This window comes from Balaenoptera acutorostrata, chromosome 19, assembly GCF_949987535.1.
Source record: "Balaenoptera acutorostrata chromosome 19, mBalAcu1.1, whole genome shotgun sequence".
Taxonomy (NCBI): domain Eukaryota; kingdom Metazoa; phylum Chordata; class Mammalia; order Artiodactyla; family Balaenopteridae; genus Balaenoptera; species Balaenoptera acutorostrata.
The window spans coordinates 65,321,185-65,345,349 of NC_080082.1; the positions used below are offsets into that span (position 1 = coordinate 65,321,185).

At 44.3% G+C, this 24,165-nt stretch overlaps 1 protein-coding gene across 3 annotated transcripts; it reads left to right on the forward strand.

Annotated features, from left to right (window-relative positions):
- Window positions 1-1,368: 1,368 nt before the first annotated feature.
- LOC103016585 (zinc finger protein 543) lies at window positions 1,369-22,623 on the forward strand. Of its 3 annotated transcripts, none has more exons than XM_057534222.1 (5): window positions 1,369-1,769; window positions 4,196-4,322; window positions 12,312-12,407; window positions 16,216-16,359; window positions 16,896-22,623. In XM_057534222.1, the coding sequence occupies exons 1-5, from the start codon at window positions 1,740-1,742 to the stop codon at window positions 18,860-18,862; spliced, it is 2,364 nt and encodes a 787-aa protein (XP_057390205.1). In that variant the 5' UTR covers window positions 1,369-1,739; the 3' UTR covers window positions 18,863-22,623. The 3 variants fall into 3 exon arrangements, with proteins under 3 accessions (XP_057390205.1, XP_057390206.1, XP_057390204.1); XM_057534221.1 differs by lacking the exon at window positions 1,369-1,769 and adding an exon at window positions 2,209-2,909; XM_057534223.1 differs by lacking the exon at window positions 4,196-4,322.
- Window positions 22,624-24,165: the final 1,542 nt, after the last annotated feature.

Genomic DNA, 24,165 nt, shown 5'->3' on the forward strand with positions numbered 1-24,165 from the left:
GGGCTCGAACCCGTGTCCCCTGCATTGGCAGGCGGATTCTTAACCACTGCGCCATCAGGGAAGCCCCAAATGGGCCATTTTTATGTCACTTCCAAAGAACAGGGTGTCAGTGCATCAAGCCAGATGTGATCTTTAAATTGCAACAAGGTAGAAAGTCATGGACAGAGCAAGGAGCAATTCCAAGGAGGGGCTGTCCAGGTGAGCAAGTAGAAGGCAGGTATTCAAGGGATGATGGTGTTAGTAAGGTCCCAGTTATCTCCCGTGGGATTGGTATTTTAGAGAGATTGTTCCACATGCCCTTCTCATAGACCCACACCTCTGAAAATGGCGAAGGACAACTAATTGAGGTCGCCAAATACACAGCGTGGCTTGTGGGCTCTTAGTTTCCCAACCAGGGACTGAACCTGGGCCCTCGGCAGTGAGATCATGGAGTCCTAACCACTGGACTGCCAGGAAATTCCCGAGCCTGCCCCTTTCAGGACTAGCCAGTTCTTAGAGGTAACAAACTACTCTTAGGGGCTATTTCTTTCATGTGTAAATTAAACAACCCAAAGCCCCTAATTGGAACCCCTCCTCTTTCTGACTCTTACACTTAGGAGACTATATTTCTCATCATCTAAGGGCCTGTGCTGGGCAGATAAGGTCAGCCCGTATGCTCCAAAGCCTGTTGCCAGTATTCAAACCAGCCAATACCAAACTGTTTATCCTACCCTGCCTTGTCTTTCCTGTTGAAAACAAAGTAAAAGCTCTGGACCATGCTTTCTTCACCTCTCTTACCTCCTGACCCATCCTGGTCTCCCCTCGTGGCCCTTTGTGATGTGCCCTGTCTCCTGTTTCTAGGAATGTGTGAGCATAAACTTCTCCCTTCATGACAATCATTCCCATTTCTGTGTATATTAACATACCAAATTAAACAACTCCTGGGTATATTCTAGAACACACAGGGGACATATTACGACTTCTTTACAGTGGCCTACAGGGCTCTACACGGTGAGCTTTCAAGTGACACTAGGGATGAACAGGAAGGAGCAGGTGACGGAATTCCAGGGTCAGGACCCATTTTTCACATTCCTTGCCAGAAAATATCTGGGAGTCTGGGAGTCTTTTTCCACCGATAGAGACCATTCATGGTGCTTGAGGAGACGGTCCAGAAATACTGCTTTCACTGATGCTCTGAGGCAAATTGCTCCACACACCTGGTTGTGTGCAGGGGGAAAATACTACGTTACCCAGAAGGCTGAGCGCCGCGTGTTTGCGCCGATGCTGGGCCAGTGACGGCCCAGGACGGGGTGGGGGGGTTTCCTGCGGCCCGCGCCGGCGGGGGCGGGACCTCCGATCATTTGGAGAGCCGCGTCATCTGTCTGCGCCGGCTGGGTCCTCCGGGGCTGTGGGGACTGTGGCGATGGGCCGGGTGCGTTTCCCAGCCCCGAGCTGGGCAGGCCTGTGAGGAGGGTGTGTCTTACCTCTGCGTCGGTGTACGAGCCCAACACCCGCCCCGGGTCCTCCGTACGGGAGTGTCCCGTGAGCGCCCGCCGGGGCCCCGACCCCGTCCCCGCGGCTCTGACGCGACGGCCTGGGCCTCGTGCGCGTTTTGCGCCGGGGAAACTGAGGCTCGGAGTGCGACCGTCGGCTGAGGTGACCCCCCCCCCAACCCCCTCATCCCCCCGCTCTGGGCAGGAGGCGGGCGGCTGAATCCTGGAGCCGCCTCTCCGGCCCCGCTTTCTCCTCACGGTCCCGTGATGGCGGCGGCGTGGTTGGACCCGGCGCGGGTGAGTGGACCATATTGCTGGCATTGCTGCTTCTCCGCTGGTTCGGAGAGGGCTCCTGGGCAGGCTGGAGGCTAAGTAAGCCATTGGGTTTCTCTTTGTCCTCGTCGTTTACTTACAACAAGTGGCGCTGACTCGTTATTTTATCCGCGGTCTTACCACAGTTTTGGGTCTCCGACAGGTGTTTCATCAGTGCGTGAAGGATGAATGATGCTTCCTTCCTTCCCGTCACACTTAAAATCTAGAATTCCAGCTTCCCCATCCTCCTGGCCGACCTCCTCTGACCTTCCGTTCTTCCCTGGCTCACTGTTCTGCAGACACACCAACCTGACCATGATAAGTTCTCTGTCCCCGCGCCCCGCCCCGCCCCCAGTCTTTATATTTGCACTGGCCTTTGCCTGGAGTACTGTTCCTGTATCTTTTTTTTTTTTTTTTTTGGCTGTGCTGCAGGGCTTGGGGGATCTTACTTCCCCAACCAGGGATCGAACCTGCGCCCCCTGCAGTGGAAGCATGGACCCCTAACCACTGGACCGCCAGGGAAGTCCCACTGTTCCTATATCTTTGCAGGACTTCCCTCTCACATCCTTCTGGCCTCTGCACAGATGTCTCCTATTTGGAGAGGGCTTTTCTAGCAGTTAGCTTAAAATGGCCCCTTCCTGTTGCCTGTGTTCTGGCATTTTTGTGTAGGGAACCTGGCAAAATTCCTGGTTGAATTTGTCCAGGATACTGTGGGAGCAAAGAGAAAACAATGAGAAAAGAACCATAATAGCCGGCCGGCCTCCATTGAGTCTTTGCTGTTAGCAGGTAGACAGGCATAATATATCACCTCATGTAATCCTCACCTTTTCAGAGCTAAGTTCTGTTATTGTCACTGTTTTGTACAAGAACAACTTGAGACTCAGAGAAGTTCAGTTTCCTGCCCAAGTTCACTGCAGTTCTTAAGTAGCAGAAACTAACAACCAGTATGTCGCTGCCACAGCCTGTATTTTTACCCTCTTCTCTACAGACAGTGGAGAGGGATGCCTGGAGGTGACACCTAAAGTAAACTTTGCAAGCCATGCAGGCTTCCTTCCGGTAGGCAGTCTTGGCATGAACCAGGGACATGGCATTTCAGCAGGCGGAAGAGTGTGGACCAAAAGAAAGGTATATTGGTTGTTTAAGGAACCCCCAGAGGGTCTTTGCGATTGCCAGAATCCTCCCCACTCCCCCATCTGCTGAGACGTGTCCTGGGAGGGCCAGACGGTGTGGCCGTTGGCTGAATGTTCCATCCTGCTCAGCCAGGACAGACATCATGGCCAATCAAAGGCTGTTGTTCTCCTGGCTACAGCCTCCAGTGTCCTCAGCAGTTCCTATTCCCTGGTCCCTGGAGTATTCTTTCCTCCGGGATACATGCTGTCAGGCCTCAGGTAGAAAAAAGAAGTGATGACTCGTTGTGGAGTCTCCCTGGGAGTCTCCAAGGTTCACATGGCAGCAGGAGCTGGTCCACGCCCTGCCACTTCCCAAGCAGGTACCACCACCTCAGGTGACTCTCCTGTGAGGTGGGTGATGATGAATCTGCGCCTCTGCCCACGTCTGCAGAATTATTTTCAGTGGTGGCTGAAATGAATATAACTGGGAAATTTATTTAAAATGCTTCACATCTTCATTAACTGTGGTTTTACTTTGCCAGTGGGTCATGGTTATGCTGTTAGACCTCAGACCAGAGGAACCTGCTTTTAAATCCTGCCTCTGATCACAACACATGTAAACTTTGGGTGAACTGGTAGAGCTCCCTGGGCCTCAGGTCTCCTGACTGACATGAAGATGATAACGGCATTGACCTCACCGGCTGTGGCCAGTCACCCCGTGTTTCTTTTTTCTTTAATTCTCATAACTATTATCGGTGAGAATCATTGTATTGATTCAGAAATCAACGTTCAGAGGAATTAAGCGAGGCCCCCAACTTCACACAGCAGGCAAGTGCTGACTTTAGGACTTCGGATTCAAACCTCAGGAGTGGGTGGGACTTAAGAGCTGGGGACTTTCAGACACTTTAACAAGACATGTAAATGCCTCAGCACGAGGCAGGCACACAGTGAGGACCAGTGAGTCTGGGGTGCTGTTGCTGTAATTATTATTGGTATTGTTTTTGTCGTCATTGCTATTCTTTCCCATTTGTCTGACATCTCAGCACCCTCACCATTCCGTGCCTCACAGTCTGTGCGGGAGGCTCCTGACCTCGTGTCGTTCTCCGTCGGCTCCTGCCTAGGAGGCTTCTGTGGGCTACGCTGCTGTGATCAGTCTAGAGCAGTGTCTGCCTCCTGGAGTCCAGCACAGAGCTCAGCCTTCAGGGGCTGTTTGGTCTCTGCATCTTTGCCATGGAGAGAGATGGGCTCTGATTCCATCAGTAGCCCCAAGACCAACACAACTGCCTCTGCTTGACTTTCCAGATGCTTGTTACTTATGAGGATGTGGCCGTGACTTTTACCCGGGAGGAGTGGGGGCAGCTGGACCCCGCCCAGAGGACCCTGTACCAGGAGGTGATGCTGGAGACCTGCGGGCTCCTGGTCTCTCTGGGTAAGGCCTTCCCAACTTCCCCATGTGGGACCTGTCACTTGCTTCATTCCGCCCTCTGGCTCCAGGCCTGGTGGTTGGGAAGCCCTCTGTAGCCCATCTACCCTCCTCCCCACAGCTTCAGTTATTTTCTGGACTCACTCTTGCTGCCTGGTCTCTTTGTATCTCACTTAGGGAGGGTTGGACAAGAAACATAGTTTGCCTTTGGTCACAACCAAAGGAGAAGGATGTGTTGGGAGGAAATGGGGGTGTCTCACAGAACCCAAAGGTAGGAATTCCTGCTGGGCTCCTTGAGGGACTGATATAGCGACTTAGAGAAGCATGATTATGCCCTGGCTTCTGGGTCTCTTGTTCTGCCTTCTCTCGTGGGCCTGCTCGTGTCACTTTGTTTTCACAGTGGTTTTTTTCTGCTGCAGCTATTTTGCAGAAGGAGGTAGTCAGCAAGTCCTTGCTCTCTGAGGCCCACTCCCTCCTCATCTCTATTTCTTGCTGTATGTTTATCTTGTTTCTCTGTTCATGCTCTACTCATTTAATTCTCCCAGCACGCTGTCCTCAGCAAGTCAGGAAAATAGGGCCGTTGTTGTGAGTCCCTCCTAAAGCTTAATCCATTCAACTTAAAAGGCACATCTTGGTTGTCAACAGCTCTCCTTTGCATTTTTTGTCCGTCCTTTTGTGAAATGTTGGTAAGAATACATGATATATGATGTTCGTGCAAATGTCTCTGTTTGACCGTGTCACTGTGTGGGATTCCGAACCCAAGTTTTTATTTTTAGTAGTTCATGAAATGCTGAATTCTGGCGTCTCCACGTCTGCTCCTTCCTCTGGCCCTGTTTCCTGAGGATTGACTCCTCTGCTCATGCCCCCCTCTCACCACCACAGCCCACTTGGTCTGAGGCTGCTGACTCCCACGGGGAAGTGTTTGCTGCTTCCTTCTTCGTGTAGCACTTGGGAGACCAGGGTCTGGTGCCAGACCCCTGGTGTCTAATCCCTGCTCTGCTGCTTATGAGCTGTGTGTTCCTGGGCAGGCTACTGAACGCTTCTGTATGTCAGTCATCTCATAGGTAGTATCTCATGAAGTAATACAGTACCTACTTCACACGTGTGTCGTGAGGGTGAGTGGCTCAGAACAGTGCGTGCTGACGCCTGGCTGTGTGCGGGGTTAGCAGTTGTGACCCCTGCTGCTGTCGCTACTATTAATGATATCATCGTCGTCCTTGTTGTCATGGTCATCACCCTACACTTGGACTCAGCATTTTCTGGAACAGTGTTGTGTAGCTTTGTAGTTAAATACAGATGCCAGATGCCAGAGATGACTAGACTTCGGTTTTTATCTTGGCTCAGCCATTCATCATGTCCATGGTTTCAGCAAATCATTTTATCTGCCTGAGCCTCTGTTTCTTCATCTATAAAATGGTGCTTATTGCAGTATGTACTTCATGTGGGTGCTATAAGGAAATCCTAAAATAGAATTTTTCATGCAAGGCCCACAAGAAGGTCAATATAACGCTTTGCTTAGGACCTAAAAAAGACTTAGATCCATGAAGACATTTACCTTGTTCCTGAATGAAAAGACTCAATATTTTAAATATTTATGTCATTTCATTTCTAAATTAGTTCATAAACTTAATTCATTTTTTTTTAATGCATTTAAATTGCTTGGCACAGTCCTTAGAATATGGTTACATCTATAAATAGTTATTGTTTTTTTAAGACTTGTCTTTTTTGAGCAGTTTTAGGTTCACAGCAAAATTGAGAGGTAAGTATAGAGATTTCCCATACACCCCCTCCCCCCACACGAGCATACCCTCCCTCGTTCTCAATATTCTCACCAGAATGGTACATTTGTTATAGTTGATGCATCTACACTGACACATCATAATCACCCAAAGTCCATAGTTGACATTAGGGTTCACTCTTGGTGTTGTACATTCCATGGGTTTGGACAAATGTATAATGACGTGTATCCATCATAGTATCATACAAAATTTTTTTGTTGCCCTAAGAGTCCTCTCTATTCATCCCTGCCCCCTCACCAACCACTGATCTTTTTTACTGTCTCCATTTGTGTTTTCCAGAATGTCATATAGCTGGAATCAGAGAGTATGTAACCTTTTTAGATTGGCTTCTTTCACTTAGTAATATGCATTTGTTTCTCGTTTCATGGCTTGATAGCATGTTTCTTTTTAGTGCTGAATAATATTTTACTGTCTAGATTTACCATCCTTTATCCATTTACCCACTGAAGAACATCTCAGTTTTGCTTCCAAGTTTTGGCAATTATGAATAAAGCTGCTGTAAACATCCATGTGCAGGTTTTTATGTGGACATAAGTTTTCAGCACCTTTGGGTAAATAGCGAGAACTGTGGTTGATGGATCCTATGGTGAAGGTATATTTAGTTGTTTAAGAACCCACCAAACTGTCTTCAAAATGGTGGTATCATTTTGCATTCCCACCAGCATTGAATGAGAGTTCCTGCTGCTCTGCATCCTCGCTAGCATTTGGTGTTGTCAGTGTTCCACGTTTTGACCTTCCTTCCTTCCTATTTATTTATGGCTGCTTTGAGTCTTCGTTGCTGCATGTGGGCTCTCTCTAGTTGCGGCGAGCAAGGGCTACTCTTTGTTGCAGTGCGTGGGTTACTCTTCGTTGTGGTGTGCGGGCTTCTCGTTGCGGTGGCTTCTCCTATTGCGGAGCATGGGCTCTAGGCCCGCAGGCTTCAGTCGCTGTGACACTCAGGCTCAGTAGTTGTGGCATGCGGGCTCTAGAGTGCAGGCTCAGTAGTTGTGGCTCACGGGCTTAGTTGCTCTGCGGCATGTGGGATCTTCCCAGACCAGGGCTCGAACCAGTGTCCCCTGCATTGGCAGGTGGATTCTTCACCATTGCGCCACCAGGGAAGTCCCGTGACCATTCTAATAGTTGTGTAGTGGTATCTTGTTTTAATTTGCATTTCCCTGATGATATATTCTGTGGAGCATCTTTTCATATGCTTATTTGCTGTGTGTATATTGTCTTTGGTGAGATGTGTTTTAAGGTCCTTGTTCTTGTCTTTGGTGAGGTGTCTGTTAAGGTATTTGGCTCGTTTTAAAATTGGGTCATTTTTGTTTTCTTACTTTCTAATTTTAAGAGATATTTGTGTATTTTGGATAACTGTCCTTTATCAGATATGTCTTTTTCAAATATTTTCTCCTACTGTGTGGCTTGTCTTCTCATTCTTTTTTTTCTTTTTTTTAAAATTAATTTTATTTTTTTTGTCTGTGTTGGGTCTTCGTTGCCGTGTGCGAGCTTTCTCTAGCTGCGGTGAGCGGGGGCTACTCTTCGTTGCGGTGCGCGGGCTTCTCATTGCGGTGGCTTCTCTTTGTTGTGGAGCACGGGCTGTAGGCGCGCGGGCTTCAGTAGTTGTGGCACGCGGGCTCAGTAGTTGTGGTGCACGTGCTTAGTTGCTCCGCGGCATGTGGAATCTTCCTGGACCAGGGCTCAAACCCTCATCCCCTGCATTGGCAGGCGGATTCTTATCCACTGTGCCACCAGGGAAGTCCTGTCTTCTCATTCTTTTGGCAGAGCAGAAGTTTTTAATTTTTATGAAGTCCAGCTTATCAATCATTTCTTTCATGGATTATGCCTTTGGTGTTGTATCTAGAAAGTTATCACATACCCATAGTCATCTAGGTTTTCTCCTATAATATCTTCTAGGAATTTTATGGTTTTGTGTTTTACATTTAGATCTGTGATCCATTTTGAGTAAAGTTTTGTGAAGGGTATAAGGTCTGTCTAGGTAATTGTTTTTATATGTGGATGTCCTGTTCCAGCACCATTTGTTAAAAAGACTAGCTTTGCTAACTATTGTATTGCTTTTGCATCTTTGTCAAAGATTAGTTGACTGTATTATGTGGGTCTATTTCTGGGCTTTCAATTCTGTTCCATTGATCTTTCACCAACATCACACTGTCTTCATTACTGTAACTTTATTGTAAGTCTTGAGGTTGGGTAGCGTCAGTCCTCCCACTTTGTTCTTCTTCAATATTTTGTTGGCTGTTTTGGGTCTTTTGCCTCTCCAAATAAACTTAATCAGTTTTGGATATCCACAAAATGATTTGCTGGGATTTTGATTGGTATTGCATTGAATCTATAGATCAAATTGGGAAGAACTGACATCTTGACAGTACTGAATCTTCTTATCCATGAACATAAAATCTCTCTCCATTTATTTTGTTCTTTGATTTCATTCATCAGAGTTTTGTGGAGTTCCTCATATAAATCTTGTACATATTTTCTTAGATTTATACCTAAGTATTTCATTTTGTAGGAGTGCTAATGTAAATGATAATGTGACAAAGGGCAACTAATCTAAGTCTGCTTTCAAATAACACTATATCACTTCACTGGTAACATGAGACCTTATAACAAAATAATCTTAATTCTGTCCTCCCATCCTTCATATCATTGCTGCCATTTGTTTCACTATGTAAGTGCATATATAATGGGTACATATATTTTATACATATATAAAAATAAGCATATGTATGTATGTATATATATATAAGCGTGTGTAAGCTATGTACATAAGCATAATTGAATACATTATTACTGTTATTATTCTGAACAGACTGTTACTTGTTAGATTGGTTAAGACAACTAAAAGTTTTAACTTTACCTTCTTTTATTCCTCTTGCAGTATTCCTCCTTTCTGTATTTAGATCTGAGTTTCTGACCTACATCATTTTCCTTCTCTCTACAGAAGTTATTTTAACATTTCTTGTAAGATAGGTCTACTGGCAACAGATTCCCTCAATTTTTGTTTCTTTGAGAAATTCTTTATTTCTCTTTCAGTTTTGAAGGATAATTTCACAGGGTATGGAATTCAAGATTGGTGAGGTTTTTCTCTGAACACTTTAAATCTTTCCGCTCTCTTCTTATGTGATTTCTGAGGAGAAATCATATGTAATTCTTGTCTTTGTTCCTGTATAGGTAAGATGTTTTGTTTTGACCTCCGGCTTCTCTCTGGATTTTTTCTTTAGCTTCAATTTTCTGTAGTTTTTAAATGGTATGCCTAGGTGTGGTTGTTTGTTTTTTTTTGCTGGGGGACAGGGGTGGGGGTAGTGAGCATTTATCATGCTTGGTGTTCTCTTGGCTTCCTGGATCTGTGGTTTGGTGTTTGACATTAATTTTGGGAAATTCCCAGTCATTGTTGTTTCATGTATTTCTTCTGTTTCTTTTTCTCATTTTTTCCCCTTTTTAAATTTGCATTACTTGTATATTACACCTTTTATAGTTCTATGGTCCTTGGATATTCTGTTTTTTTCAGTCTTTGTCCTCTTTCCTTTTCAGTTTTGAAGGTTTCTATTGATATATCCTCAAACTCAGAGATTCTTTCTTTAGCTGTGTCCAGTCTACTGATAAGTCCACCAGAGGCATTCTTCAGTGTTATTTGATCTGTAGCATTTTTTTTGGTTCTTAATTAGGATTTCCTTCTGTCTGCTTACAATGCCCATCTGTTTTTGCATGCTGTCTACTTTTGTTCATTAAAGCCCTTCGCATATTAATCAGTGTCATTTAAAATCCCTGATCTGATAATTCCAGCATCCCTTACATGTCAGGTTCTGATGCTTGCTCTGTCTCTTCAAATTGTGTTCTTTGACTTTTAGCGTGACTCATAATTTTTTTTGATAGCTGCATATGATATACTGGGCAAAAGTAACTGCTGTAAATAGGCCTTTAGAAATGTGGTGGACGGGACTTCCCTGGTGGTGCAGTGGTTAAGAATCCGCCTGCCAATGCAGGGGACACGGGTTCGAGCCCTGGTCCGGGAAGATCCCACATGCCGCGGAGCAACTAAACCCATGCACCACAACTACTGAGCCTGTGCTCTAGAACCTGCAAGCCACAACTACTGAAGCCTGTGCACCTAGAGCCCATGCTCCACAACAAGAGAAGCCACCGCAATGAGAAGCCTGCGCACCACAACAAAGAGTAGCCCCCGCTCACCACAACTAGAGAAAGCCCACGCGCAGCAACAAAGACCCAATGTAGCCAAAAATAAAATAAATTAAAAAAAAAAAAAAAAGAAATGTAGTGGCAGGGCAGGAGGGAAAGAGTGTTCTATAGTTCTATGATTTGGACTCAGTCTTTTAGTGGGCCTATCCCTCTGGACTGTGAATGTCACAAGTGTTTATCTCCTCCACTAAGGTAGGACAGGATGGCCAAAGTTGACTGGAGTTGGGTATTTCCCTTCTTCCAGGCCATTTAGGCTCTGATAAAACCCCAGCAGTTTAGGCTCTGGTTAACTAGTTTCTTCTGAGGACAGGCCTGGTTAAAGACAGAGTGCTCTGGTATATTTCAGAATTGGTTCTTTTTCCTTCCCCCCTGCCAGAAGCCCAAGGGAATTTTTCTCTTCTATTTTTTGTGGGAACTTGATTGAGCTTCTGGAGAGAAATCTCATAATACTGTGAGGGCCTGCCTGTGACTGCGTCCCCTGGAGTTTTTTTTTACTCTCAGAGTTGTCTGCACTGAACCTCCACCAATCCATTCATTACCGTTCAGGTTTCCTATCCTGGCGCTGGTTCCTGTGGCAGTTTCTGCTCATGAGTCTCTGCTCTTGTAAGCTGTGACTGACTGTATTCCCTGTGTCTCCAATCCTGGGGATAGCAGTTTACCTTGTTTCCTCCCTTCTGTTATTGATCCAAGAAGACTTGTTGATTTTTCAGTCTGTTCAGCTTGCCACTTGTTGTTAGGATGGAGTGGCGACTTGGAAGCTCCTTACAGGCAGAACTGGAAACAAGAAGTCGACTAAATATTAGTTTTGACTTAACTGTTAGGATTTAAAAATTGCATGGCAACATGGCAGATTGATGAAGCACCTGGGCTCAGGAGCCACAGTTCAGTGCAGTCTTCTCAGGAAGTGACATTTGAGCTGAGACCCGAAGAATTAGAGTAATCTAGAACGAGCAAAGTAGGGAAAAAAACAGCCTTCCAGTTAGAAGGGACAGCACGTGCAAAGGCCCTGCAGTTGCAGAGAGTGTGACTCCTGACAGCTGAAGAAAGACTCCTTCACTTTCCACTGCCCTGTCCCTGAGCCCCGTGCTGAGCATGTAGCAGACAGGAGTGAACATTTGCTTAGTGATGACTAACGAATCCTGAGCTTTGTTTCAGGATCTGCAGATGTGCTTTCTGTGCGGGTCCTGGTACCTCTGCCATTGATTTATCTACAGTCTTTACCCCCACATTGGTTGATATATGTTTGGGTATACATGACAGACCAGCTCAAACAGTCTACACCCTGAAGGAAATTTATTATCTAAGAAGCAGCTCAGAGGTGATGCTGGCTTCCAGGTTGGGGGTGCCAACCCAGGTATCTGTTTCTTTGCTTCATTGGTTCTGATGCTCAGGCTGGTTCCCTCACAGGAGTCGCAAGATGCTTCTGGATGGCAGGAGCTGTGAGGACGTCACTCAGCCCTTCCTGAAATAAAGCTTTCTTTTTATTCAGAGCGGCTGTCGTAGGTAACCTGCCTACCTCAGATACCGATGATGCCATTTGTGGGATGATGGAGACCAGGGCTTCTTAGCCTGCCAGGTTGGCTACTATCGCCTGGGGAGCATTTAAAATCTGATGCCCAGGCCCTTCCCAGAGATTTTGTTTGAACTGCTGTGTGGTGGTAGCTGGGCACCCCAGGTGTTGCTGATGCACAGGAGGTTGAGGTCCCTGACTTGAATGAATTAGAAAACGTCTTCAGGAGGTACGTCTGAACGGTGCTGGGTTCTGTGGGATGGAGATCAAAGGGAGTTGGTGCTGTCTATGCAACCAGCACTAATGTCTACAGTCTTCGGGGACAAAGGATGGTGTTTTTACAGTTTGTTTCTCAGTTGCAGCATTTTGTTTGCATGGATGGGAGCAGCTACATTCCGAGGTCTCTTGCAAATCCTGCAGTCCCAGTCTGGGTTGAGAGGTTTCTTTCTTCTCACCAAAATCCCCATGTTCTCTTTTTTTCTCTGTGAACAGGGTGTCCTTTGCCCAAGCCAGAGCTGATCCACCCACTGGAGCACAGCCCAGAGTTACAGACGTCGAAGAGAGGCCACTCCCCGAGCTCCTGCCCAGGTGAGTGCCAACAGCTGGCCAAGCGGGCATCACAGCAGGTTGCAGACAGCAAGAGGACCATTAACTATAAAATTAGTGAGAATTTTCTTGTCGTGGCCTCTCTGGAGGCGTGGGATCTGTGGAACCTTTTAACCTGTGGTCCCTCTACCCCATAACACTCTCCACTGCTCCTGGGGAGGTGTGGGGCGTATCAGGTAAGTTCAGGCTCTTGGCTCCATGTACTTGGGCTTAAAAACTAGGTGTGACACACCACACAGATTTGTGGCCCTGGGGAAGTTCCATGATCCCGTTGTGCCTTTGTATATAAGTTTGGCCAAGGTAAATCTAGCTGTTCTAACAGGTGTATTCCAAAATCTCCATGGCTCAGCACACGAAAAGTGTTCTTCTTGAACCAAGGGCGATGTGGATCAGTAGGGAGCTCTGACCACACAGTTATTCAGTGACTCAGCTACCTTCTGTCATCAGCGTGAGACCTTCAGGGTTCCTGGCATCCTCCAGCTGGCAGAGGGAAAACAGAGAAGGGAAAATGTCACACCCACTTCCAACACATTGTTTCCACTCACATTCCACTGACAAGATACTCGACTTTGTCATTTTTTTCCTGGGGCTGGGAAATGAGGCTAAGTGTTTTCAAGGAAAGGAATGAAATGGTTTGATCAGTGTGGTCAGTTACACTCAGTCTGTTCCTGAGAAATTGTAGTCATAATCGTTTCTGTCTCGTTGGGTGGTTGGAGGATGTAATAGATTATGTATGAAACTGCTTCGCACTGGGCCTGACCCATAGTGAGTGGCTCAGCAAAAGTAACCTATTAGTATTATTCACATCGTGGGATTAGTGCTAGTGAGTAATGATAGTATCTCACATTTCCTTCTGAACTGCAAGTAAACAGGGCCTTTCCAACTATGCTCTGTATCTCACCCTTTCCCACCTTCTCCATCCACCCACACTCTGAGTGTCAGTCAGACACCCAGAAGCACTCCCCTGCCCTAGTTTTCCTATCCCTCCTGTTTGCTTAAACCTCAAGGCACCTCATGTTCAACATGCCTAAGAGGGGGCTTTTGACCTTGCCCGTTTCTCCCACCTCCCGTGCATGTTAGAAGGCTGGGTGCAGCCTCAGACAACTCCTCAACACCCCCATCTCCACCAAGCCCTCCAAATGCTGTCCGTTTTGCATGCACGCTTCCTGAGTCTGTCACCTCCACCACCAGTACAAGATGCCCCCCCCACACCCTCGGTCCAAGTTTTCAGCTTTTGCCTGGGTGATGCCAGCACACTCCTGGCTGGTCTCCCCACATCTCCTCTGTGCCTCTAGTCAGCCCTGTCTCCCACGGTGGCCCCCGCAGCCACCAAGATCTTGTTCCCAACCTTCAGCACTCCCCCAGCCACTGAGCCCTCAGCATGTTTTCATGTCGAAGGTAGAGCCTGTGGGACTTCCCTGGCGGTCCAGTGGTTGGGACTTCGTCTACCAATGCAGAGGGTGCAGGTTCGATCCCTGGTCGGGGAGCTAAGATCCTGCATGCCTCGCAGCCAAAAAACCAAAACATAAAGCAGAAGCTATATTGTAACACATTCAGTGAAGACTTTAAAAATGGTCCATGTCAAAAAAATCTTAAAAAAGAAAAAAAGAAAATAGAGCCTATATCCTTGTGTTGCTTAATCCTTAAACCCTTCCACATTCATCTAATTCTCTCATATGTGTAACTTCCTTCCTCACCTCCCTAGAGGAGATCTCAGCCCTGACCAAGGCCAATTCATGTGCCAGAGTCTAGGCCAAACCTTTTCAGGGAACTGCTGCTTCTCACCTTTTCTGCCTCTTTTGTAACATAAAGATATGTTCAGTTGCCTCACACTCGGGGAAAGTAAATAGAAAATGCTTCTGTCTCTCTAATGGCTTCACACTGACATTGACTCTACTTTCCCTGTAAAATCCATCTTTTTGGAGAAGCTGTCTCATTCTTGCAAGAGATGTCTATGCTTGAGTTCCGTCCATCTCATTTACTAAAATTTTCTTGCACTTTTTGAATGAGGTGTAACTCACACCCTGTGTTGTGTAAAAATCTTAAGAGGTTAATAACTTCATGAATGCTTGCGTATGTTTAACCCACGTAAGCACCACCTCAGTCAATATGTAGACTATTTCCAGCATCTCATTGGGATCTCACGCCCTCGATAGCCCCTTGTGCTCGGTAACCCCTATTTAGACTGTCGGCATCAATTAGTTTGGACTGTTGAACCCCATAGCATGCTCTTTGTCATATATGTCTTCTTTTGATCATCATGTCTGAGATTCTTTTCATGTGGTTGCCTGTGGTTAGAATTTGTTTACTCTTAATATGGTGTAATATCTCATTGCGTGAAAAATTGCCCTTCATTGATCCATCCCCCTTCTGATGGGTACTCCTGTTGTTTTCAGCTTAATGCTGCTGAGAATATTCATGTTATGTTTTTTGGTGCATGTAAGCACTGATTTCCATTAGGAATACATTCTGGTATGTGTGCAGGTCAGGTCCTGGAGTAGCTGTATGTTCAGCTTTGATAGAAACTCCAGACAGTTCTGCAGAGTGTCCGCCCCCTTTAACATCCCCACCATTCATCTATGAAAGACTCCATCTGTCCCTATCCTTGGCAGCTCTTGGTAATGTTCCCTTTGCTCTTTGAGGTCTGAGGGAGGTTCCTTTGCACCACAGCGCTGAAACTCTTCCTTACACGGTCACTGCTTTGCTCCCAATCTTCAAATACAGCACAACCATAAACGATCATGAGCGATGGGCCACAATTTACTGAACACACCTGGCACTGTGCCCAGTGCTTTACAGACATTTTCTCATTTAGCCTTCACAGCAGCCTATGAGGCAGAAACTGAGAGCCTCTCAGTTTTTCAGACAAGGAAGCTTAGACAGGAAACAGATAAGAATTTGTCCAACATTAGCTGGCTGGGTACAGGCAGAATTTGAGTCGAGTTGTTCTACTCCAGAGCCAGCACTCTTGACCGCCACGCCATATGAGCTCAGGACGCAGCACAGACTTTTCAGACTGTGTCGTGTTTGAGCATTTGACCCTCTTGGATTCTTTGCCCCTCTTCTCACTGGACCTTCATTCTCCCTCTCTGATCATCACTTGAATGTTGGCTCATGGGGCATCTCATGGCTCATTCTCTTTACTCTTAAATGCTCTCCAAGGTTAATCCACACATTCTCATTCTCACACCTCCAATTTACATGCTGCCTAGTTAGGTCCCAGGTGTACATTATTGGACTAACCCATAATAAAAAATTAAAGCTAATTGATTGACTTTTTGCCCTGTGTCTGGCACCCTGCTGAACATGGTATATGCAGTGTTTCACTTCATCCTTGTAGCAGTCCTACAAGGTGGGCTCTATTTTTAGCTTTATTTTTCAGAAGAGGAAAATGAAGGCCTATGGAATTTTGAGTGCCTTACCAGACGCCACAAAGCTAATATTGCGTTCTTTTGGAACTTGGGCCTAGGGTTTTTGTGGTCAGAGACCATGTTCTTAACCATAATACTCATGTGACCTCTAACTTTTGTGTAGTGGACCTCAGGTACAGGTTTCAGTTAATCATAAACCTTGGTTTTATGGGGACATTGTCATCACTGATTCATCAGTGACCTTGATTAATTGATGTATTAATTAAATTATTTGCTCATTTGTTTCTTTTTGAAAATAATATTCTTAACATCACCGAACTCCAGAATGAGAACATTACTCATACCCTCCTGTCTTAGTCTGGCTGCTGTAACAAGAATGCCACAGAGTGGGCAACTCAAGTAACGTTTATTTCTCACAGTTCGGGAGTCTGGGAAATCCAGGATCAAGATGCTGGCAGATCTGGCGTCTGATGAGGACCTGCTCCTTGGTGTGCAGATGGCAGCCTTCTCATTCTGTCCTCACATGGCAGAGAAAAGAAGCAAGCTCCTTAGTATCTTTTCTGGTAAGGACACTAATCCCATCTTGGGAGCTCCACTCTCACCAACCTTATCCTCTCATGCACTGCAGTTCCCTGATTCTGGAAGACTCTGTGCCTTTGTTCGTTCTATTTCCAAAGGCTGACAGGGCCTTCCCATTTTCTCTATACGTCAGTAGGTCTGGCCGCATCTGGGAAGCCTGCATGACCTCTTCCTGTCTCCCACCTACTGCACTAGGTGACCCTTTGCTGGCTTCCTGTAGCACCTTGAGATGTTCTGGCTTCGAGCAAACTCACCACACGCAGTGTCATCATTCCTCTGTCTACCTGCCCCTCGTCTCCAGACATTCTGTCCCATGCCCATGCTGTCCCTTTGGGTTTTCCCTCTAAAATTTTCAAGAATCTAAGAACCAAAAAGAAAGAAATTGCACACCTGGGTTTCAGAGATTTGAAAAGACAGCAGGTACAGACCCACTATTTTCATCTTCTCACTGACATGGTGATTTAGTTTCTTCTATGTTGCCATCACTTATATGCCTTTTTGTGTATTGTACTCCCTTCAGGTGACAACACAAAACCTGACACTACAGAGCCTGCCCCTTCTCACCTGGCCTTGTCTGAGGAAGTCTCACCCCAGGAACAACCGACTCAGCGAGCCTCAGGGGACTCCCGGTTGGGACAAACCAAGGATCAGGATGGGCCACTGGAAATGCATGAAGGCCACTTGAGACCAGGGATGGACCCCCAGAGGGAGAAGCTCTCTGGGCAAATGAGCCCTGAACATGGTGGTTTAGGGACACATGATGGTTGTCACTCAAGGATTGTTCAGCAGCGAGTCTTTCCAGGAGATATTCTTTATGAATGTGACTCACATGGACCAGTGAAAGGACCCTTGATACATGAAGGGAAACACCTCTATAAGTGTGAGGAATGCGGGAAAGTTTTTAACAAGAATTGCTTCCTTATTCGACATGAACAGATTCACTCTGGCGTGAAGCCCTATGAATGCACAGAGTGTGGGAAAACCTTTATTAAGAGCACACACCTCCTCCAGCACCACATGATCCACACCGGGGAGAGGCCCTATGAGTGCACAGAGTGCGGGAAGGCCTTCAACCGCAGGTCACACCTCACGAGGCACCAGCGGATTCACACTGGAGAGAAGCCTTACAAGTGCAGTGAGTGTGGAAAGGCCTTCACCCACCGCTCCAATTTAGTCTTACATAACAGAAGCCACACTGGGGAAAAACCCTTTGTGTGCAAAGAATGTGGGAAAGCCTTTAGAGATAAGACAGGGTTCCTTCGACACTACATCATCCACACGGGAGAGAAGCCCTTTGAGTGTGTGGAGTGTGGAAAATCCTTCAACCGCAGATCACATCTCACCTGGCACCAGCAGATTCATAGTGGAGTGAGACCCTTTGAATGCAGTGAATGTGGGAAAGGCTTTTGTGACAGCACAGACCTCATCCAACACTATGTCATCCACACCGGAGAGAAGCCATACAAGTGCCTTGAGTGCGGGAAGGCCTTCTACCGCAGGTCACACCTCAAGCAGCACCAGCGGAGTCACACCGGGGAGAAGCCCTATGTGTGCGGTGAATGTGGAAAGGCCTTTACCCACTGCTCCACTTTTATCTTACATAAAAGAGCCCACACTGGAGAAAAACCCTATGAATGCAAAGAATGTGGGAAAGCCTTTAGCAATCGGTCAGATCTCATTCGACACTTCAGCATCCACACTGAAGAGAAGCCTTATGAGTGCATGGAGTGTGGGAAAGCCTTTAACCGTAGGTCATACCTCACCAGACACCAGCGGATTCACAGTGGAGAGAAGCCCTATGAATGCATGGAATGTGGCAAAGCCTTTTGCCAAAGGGCAAACCTCATTCGACATGCCATCATCCACACTGGAGAGAAGCCCTATGTGTGCACTGAATGTGGAAAGGCCTTTACCTACTGCTATACTTTCATCTTGCATAAAAGGGCCCATATTGGAGAAAAACCTTTTGAGTGCAAAGAATGTGGGAAAGCTTTTAGCACTAGGAAAGACCTCATTCGACACATCAGCATCCATGCTGGAGAGAAGCCCTACGAGTGCATGGAGTGTGGGAAGGCCTTTAACCGCAGGTCAGGCCTCACCAGGCACCAGCGGATTCACGGTGGAGAGAAGCCCTATGAATGCATGGAGTGTGGGAAAACCTTCTGCTGGAGGACAAGCCTCATTCGACATTCTGTCATCCACACTGGAGAGAAGCCCTATGAGTGCAGTGAGTGTGGAAAGGCCTTCAGTCGCAGCTCATCCCTCACTCAGCATCAGAGGGTTCATACTGGGAGAAACCCTGTCAGTGTGACAGATGTGGGAAGAACCTTCACAAGTGGGCAATCCTCAGTCAGTCTTCAAGAACTCCTATTGGGGAAAGACTTTTTGCATGTAACAACTGAGGAAAATCTTTTGCCAGAGGAGACATCGTACTCAGAATCTGATCATTCATACCAAAGAGAAACTTCTCATTTTTCTTCCCCATGAGAAAAGCTATTGCAGGATATCAGTTGTCATCTAAAGAGTCATGTTAGAAATGGCCTCAGCCTAGAAACTTATTCTGTATCTGAAAATTCACACAGGAGAGTGATCAAATCTTTATTGTGCACTTAGCAAAACCCTCAGCCACATCTTTCTCCTTAGTTTTACATTACAAAATTATATCAGGGATATTTAAATAAAAGAGGAGGAGACGAGAAAAGAGAGAAATGCAAACACAGCTTTCAGATTTCCGTGATGAGCCTGTGGCAATTTGTCATCCCTTCCTTAGTTTATTTGAGGTAAGGGGAGTGTTGTTGCAGGGATCAGAGGGCCTTGTTCCTTTTATTTGTCTTGAATATACATGCGCTGCTGTCCAATGTCAGGAGATTTAGACAGTTGAGGGTATGTCTGAAAACATTTACTGAAAGCCAACTTTGTTCTACAACATTGTCTCTATCCTTGAGTAGCATATGTTTTTTTGAGAAATATGAAGGCTTGACTTATGAAATACTTTCATATTTAAGGAGATAAAGATGTATGTATGTATGAATGGGCCCATTTTACTGCATATTTGAGACTGATTTTTTGAAAACATACTGTGTCATGTGTCTTTAACCACCTAACACTCATACTTAATCTACTTGTTTATTTTTTCTTTTTTTTTTTCTGTGGGGTGACAATGACAGTGTAGCTGTGCGACCTTCCCAGATGAATCCCAGTTCTTCCTTCTGATTCCTCCTTAGAGAGGCTTCTTCAGGTCCACCTCAGTGACTTTCTAGAGGTCGAATTAGAGCCAGAACAAAATGAAACACATAGCTAAATTAAGCTAAAGGATAACGATACATGCAGAGAGGTAATCTCATTTTTAATCTTACAAAAGATTGTGTGAAGAGTCACTGTCAAGTAAAGTGACTAGAATTTTAACAGATGAAATGAGCATGTGTGGGTGCAGGTACATGTGTGTTCCACAGTTGTTGCCATTGGCTTAGTCCCAGTATAATGACTAATGACTAGTATCTTTTGTCAGGGTATTTTGAAATTCCTTCTTCGCAGTTTTGGTTTATTTTTTGTTTTTTGGTTTTTTTTTTGAGCAACATGTGATAGTATTCCTTCATGTTAAGAAATATACTGTACAGAAAGACATAAAAATAATCATGTATTCACTCTGAACCCTCCTGAGGGCCTTTCAAATGACCGCATGTCTAGTTTTGTATTCCCATTGTAGGCCAAGTCATTTTTGTCACGTTAATCCATGGCATTATTGTGAAGGCCCCTTCTTCCTGCTTTTCATGTCTTGTCTAAGAAGTCTTCAGCAAGCTCTAGGTCCTGAATATTTTCTCCTAAAAGTCTTATAGTTTTACCTTTTATATTTAAATCTCTAGTTCATGTTGAGTTAATTTTTGTATTACCATGTGAAGTTTAGGTTGTGTTTTTTGCCTCAGGATGTTTAGTTGTTCTGGTACCATTTGTGGAAAAGACTGTCCTGCCTCTATTGAAATGAACTTAGTAAAGAATCAGTTGGGCATATTCATTTTGGTCTATTTCTGAGTTCTTTATATTATCCTGTTGATCTGGGTATTTAAACCTCTGCTAATACCACATTATCTTGAATACTGTAGCTATCATTAAATCTTAAAATTGGGTAAAGTGATTCCATCTTCTTTATTTTTAAAAATTGATTTAGTTTTCCATGTCAATTTTTCCTTTGGTTTTCTGTATAAATTTTATCATGTGCTTGTCTATATTTTAAAAACATCTTGTGGGGTTTTTTATGGATGTTACATTAATCTGTGGATCATTTTGGTGAGATTTGGCATCTTTATTATGTTGAGTCTTCCATTCCATGAACGTGGTATGTCTCTCCATTTATTTAGGTTCTTTGACTTATTTCATTAGTGTTTTATAATTTTCACCTTACAGATCCTGAACATATTTTGTTAGATCTTTATCCATGCACCTTTTCTTGGAGTCATTATATGTGGTATTGAGTTTTTCATTTCAGTTTGCTCATTATCATTACTGTTATAGGGAAATATAATTAATTTTTATATGTTGACCTTGTATCCTGTGCCCTTGCTGGACTCAGTTATTAGTTCTAGCCGGTTTTTTTTTTTTTTTTTTTTTTTTGGTAGATTCATCAGGATTTTCTTCATAAGCAATGTTATCAGTGAATAGTGAACATCTTATTTCTTCCTTATGTGTATCCGTTTTATTTCCTTTTCCTGTCTTTGTTCTACTAGCTAGAATTTCCTGTACAATGTTGAATAGAAATGGTGAAAGAGCACACACTTGTTCTTTTTAAAATAAATTTATATATTTTTGGCTGCATTGGGTCTTCATTGCAGCACTCAGGCTTCTCCCTAGTTTTGGCGAGCGGGGGCTACTCTTCGTTGCAGTACACGGGCTTCTCATTGTAGTGGCTTCTCGTTGTGGAGCACTGGCTCTAGGCATGCGGGTTTCAGTAGCTGTGGCACACGGGCTCAGTAGTTGTGGCTCACGGGCTCCAGAGCACAGGCTCAGTAGCTGTGGCACATGGGCTTAATTGCTCTGTGGCATGTGGGATCTTCCCAGACCAGGGCTCAAACCCATGTCTCCTGCATTAGCAGGTGGATTCTTAACTAGTGCACCACCAGGGAAGCCCACTTGTCATGTTCTTAATTTTAAGGGGAAAGCGTTCAGTGTTGCTTGACCATTAAATAAGATGATAATGTGGGTTTTTATATAGATGTTTTTTATCTAGTTTGGAAGGTTTCCCTTCTCATTTGCTAAGAGCTTTCATTATGAATAGGTGTTGAATTTTGTCAGATGACTTTTCTACTTCAGTTGATGTGATCATATGACTTTTCTTCTGTAGCCTGTTGATATGATGGATTGTCTGACTGGATTTGAATGTTGAACCAGCCTTGTATTTCTGCAAAGTAATCCCTGCAGTCATGGAATATGGAATATAATGATATATATGTGTGTGTGTGTGTGTGTGTGTATATATACATACATTCCTTTTGCCAGTGTTTTGTTGAGAAATTTTATGTGTAAAATCATGAGCATATTGGTCTATATTTTATTTATTTATTTTTGTACTGTTATTGGTATCTGAGTAATACTGGCCTCCCAAAATGAACTAAGAAGTATTCCCCCACCCCGACTCCATCGCCCCCAACTTGGATGAGATTTTGTAGAATTGGTTTTATTTCTTCTCTAAATGTTTGGTAGAATTCTCTGGTGAAACCATTTGGGCCTGGAGATTCCTTTTAGTGTAATTTATTAATTGCATCTCATGAGAATATGTAGGGATGTTATTAGTTCTCAAATATTGTAAAGTGAAGTCTCAAGTTGGATATCCTATAATAATTTAAGAACAAGATTATGCTTTAAATAATAGGACTTGAACACTTTAAAGGACCATGGAGACCCCTTCAATTTAATGATTAGAAAACTGAGGTGCAGAGAAGTCAGGTGACCAGCCCAAGCCCATATTCTCAAGATAAGGGCAGATCCCATCTATTTCTCCTAACTTACTGGACTGCTGCCCATTATACTGCTTATAAAAGCCCTATCAAATTGGCATTGGGGATGTCATTATTTTCAAAAAATATGTTCTCCAGTTTTGATTATCCTTGCTTCCTTCAGGCATGGGTTGTTTCGTATTTTGTAACTTAATTTCCAAGCACATCTTTAAATGTTTTCAATCACATCTTCTGTTTCTAATCTTTGTCCTGTTTTATTTCAGTCTCTGTTTTATCACATTCTATGCAAGTTAGAGATTTTTTTTTTTTTTTTTTTTTTTTTTTTTTTTTTAAAGATTTATTTTTTTTATTGATTAATTGATTGATTGATTGATTGCTATGTTGGGTCTTCGTTTCTGTGCTAGGGCCTTCTCTAGTTGTGGCAAGCGGGGGCCACTCCTCATCACGGTGCGCGGGCCTCTCACCATCGCGGCCCCTCCTGTTGCGGAGCACAGCTCCAGACGCGCAGGCTCAGTAATTGTGGCTCACGGGCCCAGCCGCTCTGCGGCATGTGGGATCTTCCCAGACCAGGGCTCGAACCCGCGTCCCCTGCATTAGCAGGCAGACTCCCAACCACTGCGCCACCAGGGAAGCCCAGAGATTTTTTTTTAATGGTCCTATATATATTGTCAGTTTTATATATATTCAGTTTGTGCTAAAAAGCAAACATCCTGCGTTTGGTGTATGCAGTTCTATATGTATCTGTTAGGTCAGATTTATTCATCTTGGTATATGAACCTAATAGAACCTAACCAATGTTATTCCTGCCTTATAAAAATTAATTACTGAGATAACATTAAAATATTCTAATTTGTTTATAGATTTAACTTTATTCTTATAGTAAAATTGTTTTATGTAAATTGAATTGATGTTTAAAATTGTATACAAATTTTAAAGTATAATATGTCTTCCTGCTATTTTCTTCCTTATATCTATTTTTCAGATACAAATACACATTTTTGTGGTTTTTTTTTTTTAATTTTTTTTTTTTTAACTTTTGGGTTTTATTTATTTATTTCTTTATGGCTGTGTTGGGTCTTCGCTTCTGTGCGAGGGCTTTCTCTAGTTGTGGCAAGTGGGGGCCACTCTTCATCGCGGTGCGCGGGCCTCTCATTATCGCGGCCTCTTTTGTTGCGGAGCACAGGCTCCAGACGCGCAGGCTCAGTAATTGTGGCTCACGGGCCCAGTTGCTCCGCGGCATGTGGGATCTTCCCAGATCAGGGCTCGAACCCGTGTCCCCTGCATTGGCAGGCAGATTCTCAACCACTGCGCCACCAGGGAAGCCCCATTTTTGTGTTTTTGTTTAATAATTATAAGGTATATATTTTCCAAGTTTTTATTTGCTTTATTCCTGTAACATATCTTCGAACTGTGACTTATAAACTGAATATTGCTGGATATTTTTCAACCCAGTGAAAACTACTGACTACTAATTCAAACATTTATTCCATATACATTTCCTGTGTGATGCATCTTCCTGTTGTGTGCTTATCTTTACTTCAGTTCTGTGTCTTATATACATTCTTTTAAAAATTTGTGTAGATTATTTACATTCTAAACTTCGCTTTTAGTTGGGAATGTATATACTCCTATTTTATTAATGTTTAAACTAAAAATTATAATGTCTTTAACACAAAAAAGTATAGAGTTAATACCATTACCCTCCTTTTGCACAATGTAAGGGATATTATTGAGTATCGCATGGTAGTTTTATTGTTCTCAACAAGGAGATGTTTTTCATGTTTTACACAGATAATGAATCAATTGTATTGATTCACAGGTGCATCCTTCTCTTGGATCTTC